The sequence below is a fragment of the Myxine glutinosa genome, chromosome 4 (assembly GCF_964187855.1).
Source record: "Myxine glutinosa chromosome 4, kmMyxGlut1.1, whole genome shotgun sequence".
In the NCBI taxonomy this organism is placed as follows: Eukaryota; Metazoa; Chordata; class Myxini; order Myxiniformes; family Myxinidae; genus Myxine; species Myxine glutinosa.
Window position 1 is genome coordinate 99,087,277 of NC_136264.1, and position 25,815 is coordinate 99,113,091.

Below are 25,815 nucleotides of genomic sequence, written 5' to 3' on the forward strand. Positions count from 1 at the left end.
ATGCAATTGCTAGAGTATGTGATGCAATTGCTATAGCATGTGATGCAATTGCTATTGCATGTGAGGCAATTGCTATAGCATGTGAGGCAATTGCTATAGAATGTGATGCAATTGCTATGGCATGTGATGCAATTGCTATAGTTTGTGATGCAAATTTTTTTTTTTTTTTTTTTTGTATACAAGATCGAGGCTCGTGAAAGAGCTAACATTAATCACGTAAAAAGTCAAACCGACACATAAAACACAAAAACTAAGGGGAGCGGTAGACAAGATGGGGAGAGAGGGGGAAGGACACAAACAAAACATTTGAGAGCAGGGACATGAGGAGAAATGTGGGAGGGGAGGGCTTGGGGGGAGGTGGGAGAGGTATAAAACATATGAACACTGCAAGGACTTCCAGGAAAGAAGTTGGAATTTCAAAAAAAAAAAAAAAAAAATGTGTATCTGGGGTGAATTAGTGGGGGTAGAAAAGATCAAGGTTTTGGATGGGGGAAGATAAGAGATGGTGGTGAACAGCTATTTTAAAGACCTGGAGGGAGGAGTGGGATTGAAGGGAGTGGGGGAGTTTGTTCCAGAGGAGGGAGAAAAGGGGAATGAAAGAGTGAAGGTGAGCAGAGAGCCTAGATTTTGGCAGTTTAACCATAAGAGGGTTGCATTCAGATCTTGTGCGACCTGAAGGAATATTTGGTGGACAGAGCACAGAGAGAGCTGGGGGAGCAAGGCCAGAGAGGAGTCGATAGAAGACAGAAAGACCACCAACCTGCCTGCGGTGAGTGAGTGAAAGGCCCTCGGAGTTAACTTCATCGCAGGAGATTCCAATGAAACTGAAAGCTTTGGTTTCAACAGCATGAAGCCGAGCGAGGTGTGAGGCAGGAGCACCAACCCAGAGGGGGGAACAGTATTCCATTGAGCTACGGATGAAAGCCTTGTATGTGGTGAGGATCTCAGGTGTGCCAAGGAACGACTTCACACGACGGAGGATGCCCAGTCGGCGACTGGCTTTGGAGGCCAGCTTGGAAATGTGGTTTTCCCAAGAAAGATCATGGCAGATAGTGAGACCCAAAAGCTTGAGCGACAGAACTTCTTGGTGAGGGTTGTTGAGAAAGTAGATGGGAGCGTTTTGCAGTCGGTCCTTTCGGAGAGACATTCTTAGAGTGTGAGATTTGTCAGGATTGAAAGACATGTTCCACTTGTTTGACCAGTCTGTGATTTTGTCCAGGTCTGCAGACAGTGAGGAGGCTGCAGACTGCCGATCTGAGGGATGAGGAATGGAGCGGCAGATAGTGGAGTCATCAGCAAAGAGATAGAGAGGATTTTCCAGAGAGTCGGAGAGATCATTGATGAAGACCAGAAATAGCACAGGGCCCAGAACACTACCTTGGGGAACTCCAGCCAGAACAGGAAGGGGAGATGAGAGAAATCCATTCAGGGCCACACGTTGCCTACGACAAGACAGGAAGTCCGCAAGCCATGAGTGGAGATTTCCATGGATACCATAGGAGGAGAGTTTGGTGAGCAGAGCTGGGTGCCAGACCGTATCGAAGGCACGTGATATGTCAAGTGAGACAGCTCTGATTTCCTGTTTGGCATCGAGGACCTCCATCCATTGTTGAGACAGCAGAAGCAACATGTCCAGAGTAGAATGACCTGGTCTGAATCCAAATTGTTGATCAGAGATCAACCCTTGGAGAAGAGGAAGGATTTGATATCCGAAGCAATGATGGATTCCATGACTTTGCTGATAATTGGAAGCAGGCTGAAGCAGCCTCTGTAGTTCAAGGATCTGTTTTTGCACATTTTTTGTGTAAAACGGTAATGTTTGCTGATTTCCAAGATGCTGGCAGATGACCTTGAGCAAAAGAGAGGGTGAAAAGAACAGAGAGATGGTGAGATAGAGCGGCAGAGCAGGATTTTAGGACCCGTGGGCTTATGCCTTCTGGTCCAGTTGCAGAATCAGAGTCGAGGTTTGACAAAAACTTCTCCACCTTGTCAGGAGAGAAGGACACAGAGTCCAGGAGCAGTTGGGTTCGACTGGGAAAGGTGGGAACAGAGAGAGATGGGTTTGGACACAAGATTTTGAGGCTTTTTTTTTTTTTTGGAAACTGAATCGAGGCTCGTGAAAGAGCTGACATTTACTTCAAAAACAAATCAACCAGACAAACAAAATATATAAAAAGAGGGAGCGGAAGACAAGAGAAGGGGAAGCACACAAACACTTGAGAGCACACAACATTTAAGAGCAGGGAGATGTGTGGGAGGGAGAGGGCTTGGGGGGAGGAGGCGTGGGAAGGGGGGGGGTGGGAGCAAACACAGAGTTGAGGAATTCGGTTTTGTCACGTGCGGTGTCAACTGTGTAGCCATTTGAGGTAAGGGAGAGGATGGAGGGGGAACAAACACCAGAAACGGATTTGACCAGACGCCACCAGGATTTGGAGGAAGGAGACAGATTTGAGAGTTCAATCCTGAGTGTGGAGAGATAGTGCTTCCTGGCACTCCTGAGGGTAGACACACACTTGTTCCGAGCTTGGTGAAAGAAACTGAGATTGCCTTCAGTTGGATTTGCCTTCCAAGAGGCAAAGGCAAGTTGTTTCAGGGCAACTGCCTCACCATAAGATTCAGTGTACCATGGACAGGAGGAAGGGTAAGACAACCAAAAACGAGATGGGATAAATCTGTGCATGAGAGAGAGCAGTTTGCTTTGGAAGAATCCCCAGGAAGAATTGATGTCAGAGGCAGTAGAGATGGGAGACCAGTCCAGGTGATTTATAGCTGCTTGCAGCCCATGCCAGTTGGCCTGAGTGAAATGCCAGACTCGTCGGCGCTGAGGAGGCTCTCTGAGAATGGCCAGAGAGATGTCCACTTTAACAAGCACATGCTCAGAAGAACTGATTGGAGCAGAAGAAGAGCAGCAGACATTTGCAGGGCAGTTAGTCATAACCAAGTCCAGAAGAGACTATACTCCATTGACTGAGATCCGGGTCGGGAAATTGACAGATTGTGTCAGTCCCAATGAGTCGCAGAAATCCTTTGCTGAGGTGCCATGGCTGGTGAGAGATGAACCCACACCCAGCCAGCTGGCATGATGACAGTTGAAGTCGCCACATATGAGGAAGAGAGAGTTTGGATGAGTTGATAGAAGTTGGTCCATGTTGTCCGACAGCGAAATGTAAATGGAGTCATCACTGTTTGGAGGACGATACAAAACACATGAACAAAAGGTGGGAGCGGAGAGGAAGCCGTAGCCAGAGGTACTCCTGGGGTTGGGGTGGAGAGAGGGCAGTGCAAGGAGAGTGAGGAAGAGAGTTTTTGATAAAGATAGCCACCCCACCACCAGGACGAGGCTCAGCTCTATCATACGGGAGGAGGGAGTAACCAGGAAGAGATATTAAGGAATCAGAGACATCTTGAAGGAGGAAAGTTTCTGTTAAGCAGATCAAGTCTGGATTGTCAGAAGCAACCTGAATGGAGAGATCAATCAGGTTTGAGCGAAGGCCCCGGATGTTTGAGGTCCATACTGGTAATGAGGAGAGAGGGGGAGCATCGGGTGCAGGACAGGGGAGAGGAGGGGTAGGGTCAGATGAAGGATGAGAGGTGGAGGTAGGAAGAGCAGTTCATAGTGTGTCAGAGATTACAGAAGAGTTACAAGAAAGGGAAGGATGAGGAGGACGAAAGGTTTGATGGTGATGGGATGAGGCACAGTGAGGGGTTGTTTGAGGGGGGGCAGAGGAAAGTAGAAGGTTGGGGGAGGTGGAGGTATGAGATAGAAGGGAGACGAAGTGGGGAGGTGGCAGCTTTGAGAAGGAGGTGGGAGGAGGGAGAATTTGGGAGGGATGGTTGGGGTGGGAGATTTTAAGGGGAGGGGTTGGGGGGGAGTTTAGGAGGGGAGGGGCAAGGGGGGAGATTTGGAGGGGAGGGGCAAGGGGGGAGATTTGGAGGGGAGGGGCAAGGGGGGAGTTTAGGAGGGGAGGGGAAAGGGGGATGTTTAGGAGGGGAGGGGCAAGGGGGGAGATTTGGAGGGGAGGGGCAAGGGGGGAGTTTAGAAAGTGGATAATTACTGAAAGATGAACATGTATAACAAATTGGGTTTGTTGTGATTTTCAAGTTAGCGATCCGTTTAAGAACGATGGAGGAGGGGTGGAATGAATGAGAATTTAGAGCATGTAGTGAGAAAGAATTATAAGAGATTGAATATTTTTTGAAATGGAATGAGTTGAAGAGGAAATTGGAAGGAGCCTTTTAAATAGGAAGAAAAACAGCATGTTGTAATAAACCACTGAATAAATCACTGAAGGGGAAAGTTTAAACATATTTAAACAGAACCATGAAGAACAATCTTATATTCACAAAAATACGAATGGGGAGAGGGAGCCTAGAGGGACAACCACGAGTCACTTGAACAGGGCAAAAGGTGGAAGGCAGGGCGATAATGGGGGCGGGGCAGGACAGCGCACGTGGACAGAGGCAAAAGCACACGATGTGACAAAAGCACACGAGGAGAAAGGGAAATAAAAGTTTTTTTTTGTTTGTTTGTTTTTGGGGGGGGGGGGTGGGGGTTACAACGTTAAACAAAGAGTAGATGCTCGGTGAAGTTTGGGGGAGAAGGGAAAAATCAAAAAACCTAGCAAAACCAGTGAAGAAAGGAACAAACTTCGACGGGGGAAGCCTGAGGCTGCAAGGCCTCACACGCAGCGCGGCAAACAGAAACGATTAATTTATGAAAGAAAAACACGGAGAAACTTCCAAGGGACACACTATAGGTTCACACACTGAAAGATAAATACAGTTTCGACAAAATACAATTGTGAACAGACTTAACTTTGAAAACGTGGAGACCGTGTGGAGCTTCGAAAATCCGTCTTCGAAAATCGAAAATTCGAAAATTCGAAAATCCTACCCTCGAAAATCCGTCATCACATACTGCTATAGTATGTGATGTAATTGCTTTCGCATGTGATTCAATTGCTATAGTATGTGATGCAACTGCTATAGTATGTGATGCAATTGCTGTAATATGTGATGCAACTGTTATAGTATGTGATGCAATTGCTATAGTATGTGATGCAACTGCTATAGTATGTGATGCGATTGCTATAGCATGTGATTCAATTGCTATAGTATGTGATGCAATTGCTATAATATGTGATGCAACTGCTATAGTATGTGATGCAATTGCTATAATATGTGATGCAACTGCTATAGTATGTGATGCAATTGCTATAGCATGTGATTCAATTGCTACAGTATGTGATGCAACTGCTATAGTATGTGATGCAATTGCTATAGCATGTGATGCAATTGCTATAATATGTGATGCAATTGCTATAGCATGTGATGCAACTGCTATAGTATGTGATGCAATTGCTATAGCATGTGATGCAATTACTATAATATGTGATGCAACTGCTATAGTATGTGATGCAATTGCTATAGCATGTGATTCAATTGCTACAGTATGTGATGCAACTGCTATAGTATGTGATGCAATTGCTATAGCATGTGATGCAATTGCTATAATATGTGATGCAATTGCTATAGCATGTGATGCAACTGCTATAGTATGTGATGCAATTGCTATAGCATGTGATGCAATTACTATAATATGTGATGCAACTGCTATAGTATGTGATGCAATTGCTCTTGCATGTGATGCTCCTGTAAGACTCTGTCAACACAAGTTATTTGCAGATGAGAAACCGACAGTTTTATAATTCTTGCAAGCTCTATTTTTCATACACCTATGTGCCTGTAGAATACCACATGATCAATACTGCTTCTTGTGAAAATCTGGGTGAGGAAGTGGATGAGAGTGAATCAAGAAAGCAAACTTGGTGTATGAACAATGACCATAAAGAGCTCACAAACAAGCAACCAAAGACTCCATATCCACAGCCTATTGAGATGCTTACAGGAGCTGCCGCAATCCCCATGTCACGTTTTGGCTGAGAACAAGGATGAAAAGGCAACGAATCTTATGCCGACAAAGGTTTCTGGGCTTGGGTTAATCAGGCCCCTTGGTGACGACGGTCTCACACAGAGTTCTATCATAGGCTGAAACAGGGCCCAATTGGTGGCAAACAAACAAGCAATCTAACTTCACAAATCCCGTTTTATCCCCCGGCCTAGCCTTTCGGGCTTAGTGAATCGGAAAATTTGAGAGAATATGGCAACGTTGGTCCTGCCTTCGGGGAACACGTCATGTGATGTCGAAATGGGCTTGTGGCCTGCGTGGAGCGACATTAATTCCAAGACTTTGTGAGCTAATCTGTGTGCTTCATCAACAGGAGTTGGGGCTGCAGAGGGGGTTAAGCCCAAGGGTGAAGTTTTACTCTCAGTATTGTGCTCCTGCTGTTTGGTTTATGAAAAAAATCAAGCTTATTGATGGATACTGTCCAAGCAGGTGCAACAATACCAGCACTACCTAACGGAAGTGTGTAACCCACAAGGCAAGATTACCTTTTCATATAATCTCACTATCCTTCACCTCAGTTGCATGTCCCAAGTCTTAGCACAAGTCCCAAACGTTTTGACTCAACAATTTAACTCCATATCTTTTCTTGCACATGCATACCACCTTTGCTGCAGCAAAATGTCTCACACGAAATGTCAGCAAAATGTCACTCATCCTTTTAAGTGTGTATACTCCAGAAGCATACTCCAGAGACAGACTTTAGAAGGTGTCACCAGGTCTTTGAGGAGGGAGACAGGTTTGAAATTTCAATAATCTTGAGGTTGGACAGGTTTTGGTTTTCTGCCTCTCCTGAGAGTGGACACACTTGTTGCGGGCTTTGTGGAATGATCTGAGGTTACCTTCGGTCGGATTTTCCTTCCAGAATGAGAATACAAGTTATTTCAAGGCAACTGCCTCACCACAGGATTCAGTGTACCATGGGTGGGAGGGTGCGTATAACAACTGAAGTCGATATGCGATGAATCTGTATGTAAGGTTTCAGTGGAAGAATACCCAGGTCGAGTTAATATCTGGGACAGTATACAGTGCCTTCAGAAAGTATTCACGCCCCTTGACATTTTTCACATTTAGTTGTGTTACAGCCTGAATTTAAAATGAAATAATTGAGGTTTTTTGGAACTGATCTGCACATAAATAAATACCCCATAATGTCAAGGTGGAAATTTTTTTTTTTCGAAAATTCTACTTGTATTCGTCTTTGTATAGAGTACTGCTCTCACATCTGGGAAGGTTCTAGCTCCACATAATTCTCGGACAGAATTGAATCCAAAGTAATCCGACTTATAAACTCTCCCAATATAACCTCAAAACCCGACCGCTCGAATTACGCCGCAAAGTTGGCTGCTCTTTCTCTTTTCTACAGATATCACATTGGTTTCTGCTCCTGAGAACTTGTGTACCTCCGCCATTAGCGAGACCAAGGAATACTCAACAAGCCACTACATCGCATGATTATTGTCTGGCCATTGGTAACTCGAGGGTGGCCCGTTATGATGTTTGTTTCTTCCCCACCACTGCCAAACTCTGGAACTCTTTACCTTCCCATGTATTTCCAAACACTTATGACCTTCCCCTTTACAAAAAGCAATTTTTTTTTTTTTACTTCCTAAAAAACTTTTCGACAATTCTCTCTTTCTTTACTTTCTTATTCTCTTTTCTATCAATGCAGTTCTTTTATTTAAGGTATGGCATCGATGAGGACTATATACTCTGTGACTGGAACCTTCAACATAAAAAGTGAGGCTAGAAATCAACGTTTTACTACCCCTATCCCTTGTTAGTCCCCTACCAGTGTACACCGGAGGGGACTATAGGTTTGCACGCCGTCCCTCTGTCCGTCAGTCCGTCACGCAAAGAACAGTTTTCCGGACTTTTTTTCTAAATGCTTAACGCTAATGATTTCAAACTTGGCACATGGTTTCCTCATGATAAGTTACAGGTCAAGTTCGAACTTCACGACGTTTCGATCATTTTTGACAAAGTTATGGCACTTTGAACTTTGGGAATTCTGATCATTCTGATGATCCTTAACTCAGTGCCATTTTAAGTTTTAATTTCCTTTAAAAACCAATTTCTCTGCAATAATAGGACCGATTGAAATCAAATTTTCACCATATGATGGACTCTGTCTGCAGAATATTTTAATCGTAATTATGACGTCACAGATCACGTGGTTCGGCCGCCATATTGTTTTTCATGAAAACACGAAAACCCTTTTTTCTCTGCAACGGCTGAACAGATCGAGGCCAATCTTTGCAGGCAGAATCGCATACCCATGACGAACAAAAAAGTCAGCGAGCATGATGTCATGCGTCACATGGTTTCAGAGTTATGACGTTTTTAAGCATGAACCTTTAAAACCGAGCTCCTCCCTCATTTTTGATCCAATCGAGGGGAAACTTCACAAATCTGTTCAGCATGTCAGTTTACTAAAATGACCTTTTGGAATTTGCGATAGGGCACGTGGTTTGGCAGATATCGTTAATTAAACGAAAATTTTTTTTTTTAAATGGATATCTCTTGAATCGCTAGTACCTCAGACTGTGAGTTGGTAATTATATAATTCACACAGTGCAATACGTGCAGGCCGCTCCAACGAGGTGAGGCGTGACACACATGTGTCTCAGCATACCTCAGATCAAGTTTGAAAACCAGCATCAACCGTGCATAAATTTGCATATTCGATCATTTTTGACAAAGTTATGGCACTTTGAACTTTGGTAGAGGACATGTATTGCAGCGCAATACTCAGAATGCTCGTTTTTCAAGAGCCCTGCCCAAATGACCATGAAAGTCAAAACTTCACCCCACAATAAAAAAAATTCCCAAAGCGGACTTTGGGACTTTTAGAATGTTGTTCTGGACATATTGCAGAGTCGAATGCAACTTAGTTTGCTTTGTGCAGAATTATTTCTAGGTTTGACAGTTTGGTGGTTCTCCGCCTGGACTAATAGGGGATTCCAGGTAACTCAGATCACACAGCCAATAGCCCCTCCGTCCCCGAATAACACGCATGCGGATGATGACATAACACTTGGCCGAAAAGTGAATGGTCATTTAAGAATATAATGGTGTTCTAGTGTTTAGAAGATGTTCTTTGAAAAATCAGTTTGGAGGTTATAATCTTTCGTTTCTTCCCTTATTACCTCCACCACCAAAGGTGGATGGAGGTTATGTTTTCACCCCCGTCTGTCTGTTTGTTTGTGAACAAAATATCTCAACAAGTTGCGGACATATTCGGACGAAATTTGTCAGAGATGTAGCGTATGTGACACCGACAAAATGATTAGATTTTGGTGAAGATCCAGATTCGGATCCGGCTACTAGAATTTTTTAAGTGATTCTTCACCATTGGGAGATCGGGCCAAAAACGATAACTTGGTGTAGCAGGATATCTCAAAAAGTTATGCTCGGATTTGGATGAAACTTGGTGGACAGGTTGGTTGTCTGACAAGGACGATTGGATTCTGGTGAACATCGGAATATATGGATTCGGATATGAGAATTATTTAATTTTTTAAGTGATTCTTCACCATTCGGAGTTAGGGCTAAAAATGATACATAGCAGGATATCTCAAAAAGTTATAGATGGATTTGGACGAAACTTGGACAGGTTGTGTATCTGACAAGTAAGATTCGATTCAACTTTGGTGAAGATCCAGATCCGGATCCGGCTAGTAGAATTTTAAAAGTGATTCTTCACCATTGAGTGATATGGCCAACTCGGCGAGGTATGCTCTCCACTGAGTGCCGTTCTAACTTCTAATTTGTTTGGAAAAATGGAAATCTCGATTTTATCGAGTCCTGTGTGGTTATTTTCTTGCAACTATTGCTGACCCAGCTTACCTTGCGGCCTGAGCGATTGTTATGGAGGTTAATGAGGGCACGCGCGTCCTTCTCCGCGCGCTCTTTTGCGTCCACGAATGCGCGCGCGAATCTCGTGGCGTAGCGCACGTGGTCTCTGCATCCGGCCCAGGCGAAGTCTCCTGACGCGTGCCCCGGGGCACCGCATGCGCATGCGCGCAGCTCTCCGCGACCGCAGGCTCGCGCCACCGCATGCACCACGCCCGCCGACGAGATGGCGTATACGAAGGCTGATTCACGACTGCCTACGGGGTGCAAACAAGGCAGGATGATGTGCTTAATCACGTGATGTGGGCATGGCTGCGTCATTTCACCACTACAACCAACTTCAACCTTACTAAATGGTATTTTGCACCCCGTCATTCCTGTAACAATTTTAAACAATTGGATAAATAAATAAAAGAAGTTAAATTGAACTAACTAGGAACTATAAGTAAGTTCATCATCGCCTGACAAAGGTTTCATCACAAACACCCTTTCCATGCTGTGGGAACTGCGAAGCAACTTACTTGTCCAGAAAATACACTGGATGGTTTGTCATGGTCCTGTCAGCATTCATTTATGGCAGTGATTTGTAATTTATTCGGGGTGCGGTGATGACTCACCTAATTTATGCGAAAGACAACATGGAAACTCCAATTCACTACCAACTAATGGGACTCCAGGATTAACATATATCCAGGATTAACATCCCAGGGATGATACACTTTGTGATGCAACAACTTGTCTACAAAACACTAATCCAAGATTTTTTGTCAGTTTGGGAATTTAACGCATACGCTCATGGCGTTTATGCATTTATCGGGTCGGAAGGGCCATATTTTGGTCGATTTTATATATACGGTGTGTGTATATATATATATATATATATATATATATATATATATATATATATATATATATATATATACATACATACATATATACACACACCGTACACATACAGTGTACAAAACTATTCTTTGGAGTTAAATAATCCTTAGTACTGTATAACGCTAAGTATACAAGTTATTATTATTATTATTTCTGGCTCACCCTGTATGTTATTTATGTTATTTACAAGTACATATATATATGTTATTTATGCCATATGTTTGTGTGTTGTCCGTCCGTCTGTCCATCATAACCTTTTGTTTCTGCGATAACTTCAGAACAGCTGAAGGGATCAAAGTCAAAGTTGCTGCAAGTATGTATAATGAAGCAAAGATGAACTGATTCGATTATGGGGTCAATAGGTCAAAGGTCAGAGCTAACTTGTGAACCCGTGATGGTATTTTCACCAAACTAGGTACAGGCAGTCCCCGGGTTACGAACGCCCGACTTACGAACGCCGTACTTACATACCGACCTCCGTAAAGCCTATTATTTAAAAAAGAGTTTTTTTTTTTTTTGGGGATACAGAATCGAGGCTCGTGAAAGAGCTAACATTTATCACACAGAAAAAAAATCAAACAGACACACAAAGTATACACAAAGAATTAAGTTAAGCACCCCTACACAAAGAATTAAGTTAAGCACCCCCTAATATATATTCTTTGTGTATATGTATACATTGGCATATATTCTAAGGTATGTGAGATCAAATAATGATTGGTATGACATTAGCAATTATCCATTGATGAAATGCAGATGAGTGCACGCATCTGTGACGCCCATCGCTCGTGCAGCACGTGTTATCATCCACGTGGTCGTGATTTTCTGTAAATGCACTATCATCACGGGTTATTGCAAGTCACGCCTGAGCTCGTGTGGGGGTTACATGGTCATTTTCTCGTAATGGTGGCTCGTAGACGGTTGTCGGACGGAGAAAGATGGCGGATAATAGGCATGATCGAGTCCGGAATGTCCAGAAAAGCTGTAGCTCGAACGTTTGGTTACCACCATTCGGTGATCAGTCGGTTGGTGCAGAAACACCAGGAAACGGATGCGGTGAAGGACCGCCCAAGGTCTGGAAGACCTCGCGTGACAACAGTCCGCCAAGATAGAGCGCATTTGAGACTGGTGCGACGATATCCCTTCGCCTCGAGCCATTTCCTGAAGGACAACTGGCTGCCCAACAGAAGGCTATGTCACCGTACCGTGAGGAACCGCCTGAAATCGGCCGGTTTAAGGTCAAGACGAGTGATCAAGCGTCCAAGGCTACTCGAACGACATCAGAGGGAGCGTTTGGCATGGTGCCTAGCGCGACGTGGATGGAACATCCGGTCTTGGAGGCGAGTTCATTGGTCGGATGAAAGCCGGTTCTTGCTGTACGTGACAGATGGGCGTGTTCGGGTGTGGCGCCACAAAAACACCGCGTATGCACCTAAAAACATTCAACCAACGGTACCCTTTGGTGGTGGCTCGATTATGGTCTGGGGATGCTTCTCCCATGACTGTAAATTGGACCTGATAACTGTGCGAGGTAACCTCAACGGAGAGCGATATGCCGAGGAAATCCTGAATACCACCGTAATCCCGCACTTCGATGACCACACCCTCGCCAGCAGACCCATCTTCATGGATGACAACGCCAGGCCTCACCGTGCGAGACGCGTCCGAGCCTTGCTGGAGCAAGGTGCTGTGACAACCATCCCCTGGCCTGCGTACAGTCCTGACCTGAACCCCCTCGAGCACGTTTGGGACATGTTGGGACGACAAATTGCGAAGATGGTCCCTCCAATAGCCAATCTGGATGAATTGGAACGTGCATTACATCGGGAATGGAACAACCTGCCACAGCAACGCATACGACGGCTTACAGGGTCTATGAGACGTAGGGTTGAGTCAGTGATCCGATCACGTGGGTCCTACACACGTTATTGACGCAAAGATCGCTAGAGGTCTTCTCAGAACAATGACTGTACGTTAGAAAACATAAACGTCATCCACACTGTCCGTGATGGACCTATAGCTCCATACTTAAATTGAGGTGAAAATATGCCTAAAATTCCCAAAAAATTTCACCTTAAATTATTCAGAATAAAATATTGAAAACGGCATGATTGTTATGTTTTTATGTGACCATAATATCACTTCTCCAGAAAATATAGCAATATCATGGGTATATTACACTGTTTTGACGACAACAAACTTGTAATGTGCGAGGTTGTAAAAAAACGGGGGGGGTGCTTAACTTAATTCTTTGTGTATATATAATAAGGGGAGCGGTAGATAGGCAGTTAAGAGGAAGCATCGTTCATTTTTTCAGGAAAGCACTAAATTTGGCACAGATGTAGTATGGACCTATAGGCAGGGCCCTTAGGGATATTTTGGTTCAAATTCTTCCAAAAGCATCAAATTTGGCGCAGATGTTGCCCATGCCATACTCTTTCGATTTTTGACAGGCGCCAAGGGCAGTATGATCCGCCGACCATACCGGTCCATCCCGCCATGTCACCTGACCTATGACGTCATAATTAGGATATGCATCCAATCACATGGCGTACTATAAGTGGTCAAAGTTCAAAATGAATCGATCGAAAAATGAAGGCAGGGATCCATTTTTAAGGTTTTCATAAAATCCAATATGGCCGCCAGGTCACACGACCTATGACGTCATATTTATGACATGTATACAATCATGTATACATGAACCCGGATCATGATCGCATAAAAATTAAACACAAGAATATGGCATACAGTTCATAAAACATCAAAATCCGTACCTTTGTAATTAGACTGATGAACTGCATATGCCTGAAAATTAGGAAATAGACATGTAAATATTTCCTCTAATTGTCAAAAATAAGGTCAGAGTTCGATTACCCAACCCAGAAACATAAAATGGTGAACCTCGCGTAAATCTTGACAAAAAACTCAAAAACCGACATGTTTGACTCAAAAATGACCTTTAAGATGACCTTAAGGGTTGACCTTGACCTCGAATCATCAAAATAACATCATAATTGGATTCCTCGACCTCGAAAACCCCTGAAAAGTGGTATCATACATGATTCCAACCCTTTTGGTTATTTAACTGATTTTCCTTTAATCCGGGTGGCGGCCATTTAGTATTTCGCCAATATGGGGCCCCCGGGGGGGGGGGGGCCGTCTTGGCGCCCGTCAAAAATCAAAAGAGTATGGCATGGGCAACATCTGGGCCAAATTTGATGCTTTTGGAAGAATTTGAACCAAACGGCCCCAAAATATCCCTAAGGGCCCTGACTACTATACAATTGTTTTCCTGAGGGGCGCCCAAAAATTCAGAAAATTCAAAAAATCCCAAAAAATGTCCTGGATGCCATGAAAAAATGGAGAAAACGGGTATTGATTCGAACTGTAGATTCTGATATTGTGGTCTTGGCAATAGCACACGACTTTACCTACCAGTCACACGGTGTGGAGGAACTCTGGATTGCCATTGGCACTGGTAAAAGCTACCGCTACCTTGCCATCCATAAAATTGCCACCGGCCTTGGCCGCAGGAAGTCCGAGTCTTTGCCATTATTTCATGCCTTCACTGGCTGCGACACAGTGTCATTTTTTGCCCAAATTGGGAAAAAGACAACCTGTAAGGCTTGGGAGGCATACCCCACTACCCCAGCATCACGTAGACCTTTCATGCTCTCGCTTATAGGCCATCTGTGGACGCTATTACTATGGAACTACAGAGCATATAAAGATATGTTGCCATCCTCTATGACCGGACTACCGAGATAAAGACAGTGAATGACATGCGCCGACACTTGTTCATGAAGAAGGCAAGAACAATTGATCACATTCCCCCAACAGCAGACGCCTTCGAACAACACCTAAAACGTGCATGTTTTCAGGCTGGACACGTATGGAGTCAGGCACTTGTGCCCTACCCAGAACTTCCATCACCAGCTGATTGGGGCTGGATGAAAACAGGGACTTCTTGGACACCAATTTGGACCACAATACCACTGATACAGGAGGCAGGTTCAGAGCTTACAAGCTGCCATTGTAAGTCGGCCTGTAAAGGCAACTGTAAATGCTCCAGGGCAAATCTGCCCTGCACATCACTGTGTGACTGCGATGGACAGTGCTTGTCATACTACGCGTCTGTGCGAGAGCCTCCACCTTTCAAGTGCCCACAATATTTTAAGTTAAAACTGCAACTGTGTGTAAGTTTGATTAATTAATACCATTCCATTGTTATCAGAGACCAAAAAAACAATGTGTATCACTTGGAATTGAAATTTTACCTAAAATACTATGAGAGATTCAAGGAAAATGGAAACACCATGGCGGCCATCTTGAAATTAAAGATGATGGATGCCAATCTTTATGCAATTGATCCCATTGGATTCAGAGACCATGAAAACATGGGGTAAGACACTGGAACTGTGGTGTTATCGCTCATAGTATAGAAGTTATTGAGGGAAATAGGTCACAGAGGGCGGTCATGTTGAAATTCAATATGGCGGCCACCAGGGGTTCTGAATTTTTGGGCGCCCCTCAGGAAAACAATTGTATAGGTCCATACTACAACTGTGCCAAATTTGGTGCTTTCCTGAAAAAATGAACGATACGCCCTATTTTTCAGTCTTAACTGCCTAAGTAAGACAAGAGAAATATGAGAAAAGCTCTGTTCAAGCCACCCTTGATGTTTACTTTAAGAAAATTGACCAGCACCAGGTCCATCCTCTCCAGCACCAGGTCCATCCTCTCCAACACCAGGCCCATCACCTCGGAGAGATATATCAAGGTATGATCGTTTCAAGGTTTGCAAGACATCAATTGGAACGAGAGTATGTGTTAACCTTTAATCATTATCTTTTCTTTTCTATCTAAACAGTTTAAGAAATGTTTCTTTCATGTTTTTTTTATACCTATAGATGTTTTAGGTAAAATATATACGATATACTAAGACAAACATTTGACTAATTGACACTAGAAGTGAACCGTACGTAACTGTTCCGACTTATATACAAATTCGACTTACAGACAGACTTAAAAACGGAACTCGTTCGTAACCCGGGGACTGCCTGTATAAGTATGTATTATGATGCAAAGATAAACAGATTCGATTTTGGGTCAAGGGTCAGAGGTCATGTCACGTAAAAATGTGGAACTTGAGAACAACTGAAGGGATTTATATCAAACCTGGTTCACATGTGTATAATGACGTGATAATGGGGACGACGGCATATAGGTCGACATCGCGATGTCGAAGAGTGCCGTTCTAGTTTCTTGGCCTCAGCTCTTGGTCTCTTGGCCTCCTTATTTGGCTCCCCGTTCGCACAAGAACTCTTCCTGGCCTGAGAGCGTCGTCAAGAATGGCCTGGAGGAGGACTTATGAGCTGAGGCCGGAAATAAAAGTGCATGGAATTGCTCGCTCGGGTCGATCGTCGGCATCAACGCCTATCCTCTCTCGCTGTGTCTGGGATCAACATCTGGGTGTACCAGCATTAATGCCTAGAGCACATGAGGGCACTGTTCACCACAGTCGCAGGGGGGCCTCGACCACTCTCCAGGAGCCGCGGGCATCCAAACACATGCAACCTCTGAGGGGGACGCAGCGGGTTCCCAAGAAACCGACGCACCAGCTAGCTTGACCGAATCTCAGATAAAATAGTGGTGAGGATTCAGAAAAGAGCCATAAGAATAATCTTGGATGTATCTTATCAGTATTAGGATCAGGTCCAGCATGTCTGCAGGGTAAAAACTCAGAAGCCACGCAGAATGGAAATTCTCCAGAAATTTCCGAAACAAATGGTAAAAAAAACATGAGTTCAGACAGTGGTTGCCTAATTAATAGGTACAATCAGAGTACGTGCCCAACGGGCGATTTTGTTCTTGGGATGCAACGCGTTCTTCAAAACATACTTTTATTTGGGTGGTGTATAGGCAACTGGCAGCTGCCTCAGTCGCTCCTGAAAACAAAAAAAAGTAAAACAAGAAAGAGCAAGCAGAGATTGCAAACCCTCACCAGGATGTATTTTCAGTGGTTTTTAAGGCTTTTGGGTTGAAACAAATATGGCGGCCAAACCACGTGACCGATTACGTCATAATTATTTTTTTCCTCCACCAATTTATGCCTACATGACACTCAAGAAATTTCATCTTGATGGGATGAAGTGTTGTACTTGTCGAATTATGACGTCATAATGGAGGCACCTATGACATCATCATTAACATATTTTATTCCACATGGAGAGTTCTTTATAATGAGCCATGTCTCAATTTTTTCTATGCAGTGCTTTTGGAGATATCGAGGTGCAACGTTTTTCGGATTTTCCAAGATGGCGGCCGAACCACGTGACATATGACGTCATAATTATCATCAAAAATTCTACAGGTGGAGTTGAACCTATGTTGAAAATTTCCTGTCGATCGGACCAACGGTTGCAGAGAAAATCATATTTATTCTGTGCGGACAAACAGACAGACAAACAGACAGACAGATGAAAAATCACTCAAAGAGCGACACTTGGCAAAAGAGAACAAAGCAGAATGGCACTCAGTAGAGCATCCTTTTGACCTCACAAATAATTGGTGGTTGAATTCAGTGACCTGATATGTAATTCCCAGTCAAGTGAATCAAGTGAATCGGATGAAAATTAAGGATTTTAGAAATTTGAAATTGTTGTTGACCTTTGGCCTATGTTGACCTTTTGGCCTATGTTGAACTCAAAAATAGTTGGTGGTTGAATTCAGTAGGCCGATATGAAAATCACATTCAAATTACAAGTCAATCGGATGAAAATTGAGGATTTTAGAAATGTGAAATTGTTGTTGACCTTTGGCCTATGTTGACCTTTTGGCCTATGCTGATCTCAAAAATTGTTGGTGGTTGAATTCAGTTAGCCGATATGTAAATCCTTTTCAAATTTCAAGTCAATCGGATGAAGATTGAGGATTTTAGAACTTCAAAAAAAGTGATTGACCTTTGGCCTATGTTGACCTTTTGGCCTAAGCTGATCTAAAAAATAGTTAGTGGTTGAATTAAGTTAGCCGATATGTAAATCCTATTCAAATTTCAAGTAAATCTAATGAAAATTGAGGATTTTAGAAATGTGAAAAAGTGGTTGACCCTTTGGCCTATGCTGATCACAAAAATAGTTGGTGTTTGAATTGAGTTAGCTGATATGTAATTCCCATTGAAATTTCAAGTGAATCGGATGAAAATTAAGGATTTTAGAAATTTGAAATTGTTGTTGACCTTTGGCCTATGTTGACCTTTTGGCCTATGTTGATTTCAAAAATAGTTGGTGGTTGAATTTAGTAGGCCAATATGAAAATCACATTCAAATTCCAAGTCAATCGGATGAAAATTGAGGATTTTAGAAATGTGAAATTGTTGTTGACCTTTGGCCTATGTTGACTTTTTGGCCTAAGCTGATCTCAAAAATAGTTGGTGGTTGAATTCAGTTAGCCAATATGTAAATCCTATTCAAATTTCAAGTCAATCGGATGAAAATTTAGGATTTTAGAAATTTGAAATGGTTGTTGACCTTAAGCCTATGTTGACCTTTTGGCTTATGCTGATCTCAAAAATAGTTGGTGGTTGAATTCAGTTCGCCTGTATGTATATCCTATTCAAATTTCAAGTTAATCGGATGAAAATTGAGGATTTATAAATTTGAAAAAATGTGATTGACCTTTGGCCTATGTTGACCTTTTGACCCCAAAATATATCGGATTTTGTCGGACCACAAACTACCATTTGGTGAAGTTTCGTGAAGATCGGTTTAAAATTGTGCCCTGTAGGCAAGTATAAGTGAGCGGACGGACAAACACACAAACACACACACACTCACACAAACAAACACACAAACTGGAGTGATGAACATAATTGCAAAAAAAAAGAAAAATAATTGCCGAGTAACAAACGGACTCCAATGCAATACCCTCTCCTCTGGCGAGGGTAACCAGGGTTACGTGCATGAAGCAAAAACATGCCTACTGCTTAAAATTCAAAACACCTCTGCATGGGAACAGGAATACTGTATTGTAAAGGGCGAGACTTGTAATCCCACCTGGAGGTGGCGCTACTTAAAAAAAAAATGTACGCAGTTTACTTTTTAACTACTATATACTTTATTGGCAGATACATCTTGTTCTTATCCCTAAGTAAATTTGATTCAAGGGTTGAATGCTTGAAATAAACCATGAATATAAATGAATTGTCTCTCTGTCTGTTGAGTGAATGCGGGCCCATATAATATCTCGTTAAGTTGACGATATCTGGTAGGGGTAAGCTCAATCATTGCCATGTACAAATCCTGTTTTTCTTGGTTGTTTCTTTATAATACATGCATAAATCTGACTTGGTCGCTGCCTCATCTTGTTTGCCCCGACGGTTTCATCTGGTGGCTCTAATGTAATCTGTTTGAGATAGAGATTGGTCGCGGTCTTGTACACTTAGAGTTCCCAGCATCATGTCGGTTTTGGTTGCTCAGCCAAAGGTATTTGCTTTCTTCTCAGAAACTCCGCACGCAATTCTGATGAAACCTGACCACAACCTTAATCACCAGTGTTGCACCAAAGTTTGTTCATGGCATTAAAAAAATCGGGCCCTGAAGGGGTCGACGAGGGGGGGGGGGAGGTGAGTGGGAGGAGGGCGTGTTGCCCCCCAAAGTAGGTATTTGCTCTTTTCTCTGAAACTACACAAACAATTTCAATGAAACTTGACCACAACCTTCATCACCGGTGATGCATCAACTTTTGTTCAAGGCATTAGAAAAATTGGGGTCTAAGGAGGTATAGGAGGAGGAGGGGAGGGGAGGTACCCCCAAAATAGGTATTTTTTTGTTTGTTTGTTTAAAGTCTTATGATTATGTCAGTATGATTCCACATGCTGCCCTGTCTTCTAGCAACCATTGAAATTGGTTTAAAACACCAAACTGTTTAAAATACCTTTAGTCAGTGTAGTATACTGCTTTATGCTACTTAGTACGAGGCCCAGTGCTATTCCCCCTATTTTTCTGTCATCAACTGCAGTTGTTTTCCTTGGCCCACCTGGCCTTTGTCTATTGCTAAGAATACTAGTGGTTTCTTTTTTTGTCATGATATTCTAAATTGTTGGATTTGCTATTTCCATTTATTGTGCTATGGCTCTAATTGAATGATTCTGTTCTTTTTCAGCTTCCAAATTGCCTGCTTTTCTTTCATAAACAGTTATCTGGTCTTCATGTTGCTTTATGCATAATGATTCCATCCAAAGGCAGACTCCCGAAGCAAAAGCAACGGCTAAAATCAAGAGTAGGCATTCACAGCTCTTTTAGGTGTGAACAATCAATGCAACAAGAAACACTTGTCAGTCATTTTTTTTTTGTATACAAAATCGAGGCTCGTGTAAGAACAACACATGAAACTCAGACATAATCAGAAAACACATAAAACATATAATAAAGGGAGCGGGAGACAAGAGGGAGAGAGAGAGGGAATCACACAAACAGTAGAGAACAGGGACAGTGGTAGATCTGTGTTAGGTAGAGGTCTGGGAGTTGGGGGGGGGGGCAAGGGGGGCGGTAAAGTATAAAACAAATGGACACCAATATGAATTTCAGGAAAGAAAAACTGGAATTTGAAAAAGGTGCATTTGGGGTGTATTAAAGGGGGTAGAAAAGACCAAGGTTTTGGATGATAAGATATGGTGGTGAACAGCTGTTTTGAAGACCTGGAGGGAGGAGTGGGATTGAAGAGAGTGTGGGAGTTTGTTCCAGATAGAGGAAAAAAGAGGAATGAAGGAGTGAAGGTGAGCAGAAAGTCTTGATTTTGGCAGTTTCACCAGAAGAGGGTTGCTGGCAGATCTTGTGCGTCCTGAAGGAATATTTGGGGAAAAGAGCACAGAGAGCAGGGGGACCTAGGCCGGAAAGGAGTCGGTAGAAGACGGAAAGACCACCAACCAGACTGCGGTGAGTGAGTGAAAGGCCCTCAAAATCAGCTTCATCGCGGGAGATTCCAATGATTCTGAAAGCTTTGGTTTCAACAACGGTTTCAAACTCTCCACACCACGGGGGATGACCAGTCGGCGACTGACTTTGGAGGACAGCTTGGAAATGTGGTTTCCCCAGGAAAGATCATGGCAGATAGTGACCCAAAAGCTTCAGTGACAGAACTTCTTTGAGAGGATTGTTGAGAAAGTAGATGGGAGGGTTTTCCAGATGGTCTTTTCAGAGAGACATTTATTCCAATATTTATGCTTAACTAAAATGCGGGTGTTACGGACCGCGGATAAGATGTTAATTTGCCGAGCGGATGGCGCCGTGGCCCGAACCGTTAACAATGACTAGACCCGATTCCTTAAACGTGGGCCAAATCGTGCCACAGATATTCAATGGGGAAAAGACAAAGGCGACGGATGTCGCTTGGAGTTTTGATCTGCGCATGCGCAAGATTGGAGGTCTCGTCTCTTCAAAGCTGTCCATGCACGCTCGCTTTCGAAGTTAAGTAACTTTTCACAATTGTGTTTTTGTCGAAACTGGTCTTGTATGTACCTATTGGGGTGTCTTTAATAGTATTCTTGGCGTTGGTTTTTTGTACCTGTGTACAGAATCGTCGGTATTTCTCATCGTGTATTCTGAGGCCTAAGTGTAGTACTAGGCTACTGTGTCCAACCTTGGCTTTAGGCTTTGTTTTTGTCTCAGCGGTTCTCCGATCACGCTGAAATTTTTTTTCCGGTCTCTGTTTTCACGGTCTTTTCATCCCATACGTCCTTGTTTTAAAATCTCCAAAAAAAAAAAAAAAAAAACCCAAAAACATTTCCTTCCGTTTTTATTCGTTTATTCGTTCTTAGTTGTTCGTTCGTTCATTCTTCGACCACGCTGTTTGTGATCACGTTGTTAAAAAATGTCTCATCTGAACCCTGAAGACCTGTATTCTGTCATATTCTATAACACCTTTTTCTTCTTCTTCTATAAAAGGATGCTTTCGACTTGCTCACCAAATCCATTCATTCCAAAAAAAAATTCCATCTCTTATAGTGCATCTTTCATTCATTCCCTAAACTCTCCAGCACTCCATCCTCCCTCCAGCGTCCTCAAACGTATTTTTGACTCGAATGTCTCAAGAAACTCATTTTGCAATAAATCTTCGTTTCCCATTAATCGTACATTTTTCAAAATCCCATCACCCCAAAATCCCATTTCCCATCACCCCTCCCCTCTAAATCTACCCCCTTGCCCATCCCCTCCAAATCATCCCCATCACCCATCTCTTTCAAATCTTCCCCCTTGCCCCTCCCCTCCAAATCTTCCCAATCACCCATTCCTTTCAAATCTCCCCCCACACCCCTCCCCTCCGAGACTCTCCCTCACTCCTCCCCTCCTAGACTCCCCTCTCACCCCTCCCCCTCAAAGCGTCCTCCCCGCTTCTTCCCCCTTCCAACTTTCACCTTCATCTCCCTCAACCTTCTGCCTCGCTCTTCCCCCTCGTCAAATAACACCTCACTGCACCTCTCCCAATCACCATCAAACCTTTTGTCTGCCCCATCCTTCCCTTTCTCCGAGCTATTCTGTAATCTCTGACACACCTTCAACAGCTCTCCCTACCTCTTCCTCCTCTTCCACATCTTACCCTACCGCTCCCCCCCCCCCCTGTTCTGTATCCGATGCTCCCCCTTCCTCTTCCTTAACAGTATGGACCTCAAACATCCGGGGCCTTCGCTCAAACATGTCTGATCTCTCCATACAGGTTGCTTCTGACAAACCAGACGTGATCTGCTTAACAGAAACTTTCCTCCTTCACGATGTCTCTGATTCCTTGGTATCTCTCCCAGGTTACTCCCTACTCCGGTATGATAGACCTGAGCCTCGTCCTGGAGGTGGGGTTGCTATCTTTATAAAAAACTCTCTTCCTCACTCGCCCTGCACTGCCCTTTCTCCACCTCACCCCCAGGAATACCTTTGGCTACGGCTTCCCCTTCGCTCCCACCTTTTGTTCATATGTGTGTTGTACCGTCCACCAAACAGTGATGACTCCATCTACATCTCGCTGTCTGAGAATATGGACCAACTTCTATCTACCCATCCCAACTCTCTCTTCCTCATATGTGGTGATTTCAACTGTCACCATGCCAGTTGGCTGGGTGTGGGTACCTCTCTCACCAGCCATGGCTCTTCAGCAAAGGACTTCTGTGACTCACTGGGACTGACACAAACTGTCAATTTCCCGACCCGGATTTCAGTCAACGGAGCATCTTCTCTTCTGGACTTGGTTATGACTAACTTCCCTGAAAATGTCTGCTGCTCTTCTTCTGCTCCAATCGGCTCTTCTGATCATGTGCTTGTTAAAGTGGACATCTCTCTGACCATTCTCAGAGAGCCTCCTCAGCGTCGACGAGTCTGGCATTTCACTCAGGCCAACTGGCACGGTCTTCAAGCAGCCATCAATCATCTGGACTGGTCTCCCATCTCTACTGCCTCTGACATAAATTCTTCCTGGGAATTCTTCCAAAGCAAACTGCTCTCTCTCATGCACAGATTTATCCCATCTCGTCTTCTGTTGTCATACCCTTCCTCCCGTCCATGGTACACGGAATCTTGTGGTGAGGCTATTGCCCAGAAACAACTTGCTTTCGTCTCCTGGAAAGCAAATCCAACGGAAGGAAATCTCATTTCCTTTCACAAAGCCCGAAACAAGTGTGTGTCCACGCTCAGGAGAGCCAGGAAACAATATCTCTCCGTTCTCAGGACCGAACTCTCTTATCTGTCTCCCTCTTCCAAATCCTGGTGGCGTCTGGTCAAATCTGTTTCTGGTGTTTGTTCCCCCTCCATCCCCTCCCTCACCTCAAATGGCCACACGGCTGACTCCGCACGCGAAAAAGCTGAATGCCTCAACTCTGTGTTTGCCTCTAAATCTTGTGTCCCAAACCCATCCCTCTCTGTACCCACCGTACCCAGTCGTACCCAGCTGCTCCTGGACTCTGTGTCCTTTCCTCCTGACAAGGTGGAAAAGTTTCTGTCAACCCTCGACTCGGATTCTGCAACTGGACCTGACGGCATCAGCCCACGGGTCCTAAAATCCTGTTCTTCCGCTCTTTCACTCCCTCTCTCTGTTCTCTTCACCCTCTCTTTTGCTCAAGGTCATCTTCCATCTGCTTGGAAATCTGCCAACATCACCGCTTTGCACAAAAAAGGTGCAAAAACAGATCCCAGCAACTACAGACCAATCAGCCTTCTCCCAATTATCAGCAAAGTCATGGAATCCATCATTGCTTCAGATATGAAATCTTTCCTCTTCTTCAATGGCTTGATCTCTGATCATCAATTTGGTTTCAGACCTGGACACTCTACTCTGGACATGCTGCTTCTGCTTTCTCAACAATGGATGGAGGTCCTCAATGCCAAACAGGAAATTAGAGCAGTCTCCCTTGACATATCACGTGCCTTCGATACGGTCTGGCACCCCGCTCTGCTCACCAAACTCTCCTCTTTTGGTATCCATGGAAATCTCCACGCATGGCTGGCGGACTTCCTCTCTAGTCGTAGTCAACGTGTGGCCCTGAATGGGTTTCTCTCATCTCCTCTTCCTGTTCAGGCTGGAGTTCCACAAGGCAGTGTTCTAGGCCCTGTCCTTTTTCTGGTCTTCATCAATGATCTCTCTGAGTCTCTTGAAAATCCTCTGTATCTCTTTGCTGATGACTCTACTCTCTGTCGCTCCATTCTTCATCCCTCAGATCGGCAGTCTGCTGCCTCCTCACTCTCTGCAGACCTGGACAAAATCACAGACTGGGCAAACAAGTGGAACATGTCTTTCAATCCTGACAAATCTCACACTCTTACGATGTCTCTCCGAAAAGACCGACTGGACAACCCTCCCATCCACTTTCTGAATAATCCTCTCCAAGAAGTTCTGTCACTCAAGCTTTTGGGTCTCACTATCTGCCATGATCTTTCCTGGGAAAACCACATTTCAAATCTGGCCTCCAAAGCCAGTCGCCGACTGGGCATCCTCCGTCGTGCGAAGTCCTTCCTTGGCACACCTGAGCTCCTCACCACATACAAGGCTTTCATCCGCAGCTCAATGGAATACTGCTCTCCCCTCTGGGCTGGTGCTCCTGCCTCACACCTAGCTCGTCTTCACGCTGTTGAATCCAAAGCATTCAGAATCATTGGAATCTCCCGCGATGAAGCTAACTCCAAGGGCCTCTCACTCACTCACCGCAGGCAGGTTGGTGGTCTTTCCATCTTCTACCGACTCCTCTCTGGCCTTGCCCCCCCAGCTCTCTCTGGGCTCTGTCCCGCAAATATTCCTACAGGTCGCACAAGATCTGCCTGCAACCCTCTTATGGTCAAACTGTCAAAATCAAGACTCTCTGCTCACCTTCACTCCTTCATTCCTCTTTTCTCCCGCCTCTGGAACAAACTCCCTCACTCTCTTCAATCCCACTCCACCCTCCAGGTCTTTAAAACAGCTGTTCACCACCATCTCTTATCTTCCCCCATCCAAAACCTTGATCTTTTCTACCCCCGCTAATTTCACCCCAATTCCACTTTTTTGAAATACCAACTTCTGTCCTGGAAGTCATTGGTGTCCTTATGTTTTATACTTCTCCCTCCACCCCCCCCCCCTTCCCATGCCTCCTCCCCCCAAGCCCTCTCCCTTCCACACATCTCCCTGCTCTCAAATGTTGTGTTTGTGTGCTTCACCTTCTCTCCCCATCTTGTTTTCCGCTCCCGCTTTTTATATATTTTGTTTGTCTGGTTGATTTGTTTGTGAAGTAAATGTTAGCTCTTTCACGAGCCTCGATTCAGTATACAAAAAAAAAAAAAAAAAAAAAATGTGAAGAAGAGGAAGACAGAAGTAGGGAATACGAATATAATTTATTTGCTATTTACAACCAAAAGTAACCAAGGAGAAGGAAGGATAATAAAATAATTTACAGAAGAAATCAAGGAGACACAGTGAAAATTGCTAGCTTATCTACACAGGCTTAACTTATACCCTGGACAGAACAAACAAAACAAACTCACGTACACAAGAAGGATGGAAAGGCAGGGATGGTTTGGGACGGCAGAGGATGGTCCAGGCAGATGGTAGGCGTCGAGGTCCGGCTCCAAGCGCGCGCTCCGATCCACGCTTTGGGGTCG

General features: G+C 44.1%; 1 protein-coding gene across 1 annotated transcript in view; it reads right to left on the reverse strand.

Moving 5' to 3' along the window:
- The window catches only part of LOC137425036 (protein Wnt-2b-like), a 159,063-nt gene that overhangs the window by 57,871 nt on the left and 75,377 nt on the right, over positions 1 to 25,815 (reverse strand). Inside the window, exon 3 of the mRNA XM_078776199.1 lies at positions 9,815 to 10,077. Within this exon, the coding sequence (XP_078632325.1) occupies positions 9,815 to 10,077 (263 nt within the window). The remainder of the gene's footprint in view (positions 1 to 9,814; positions 10,078 to 25,815) is intronic.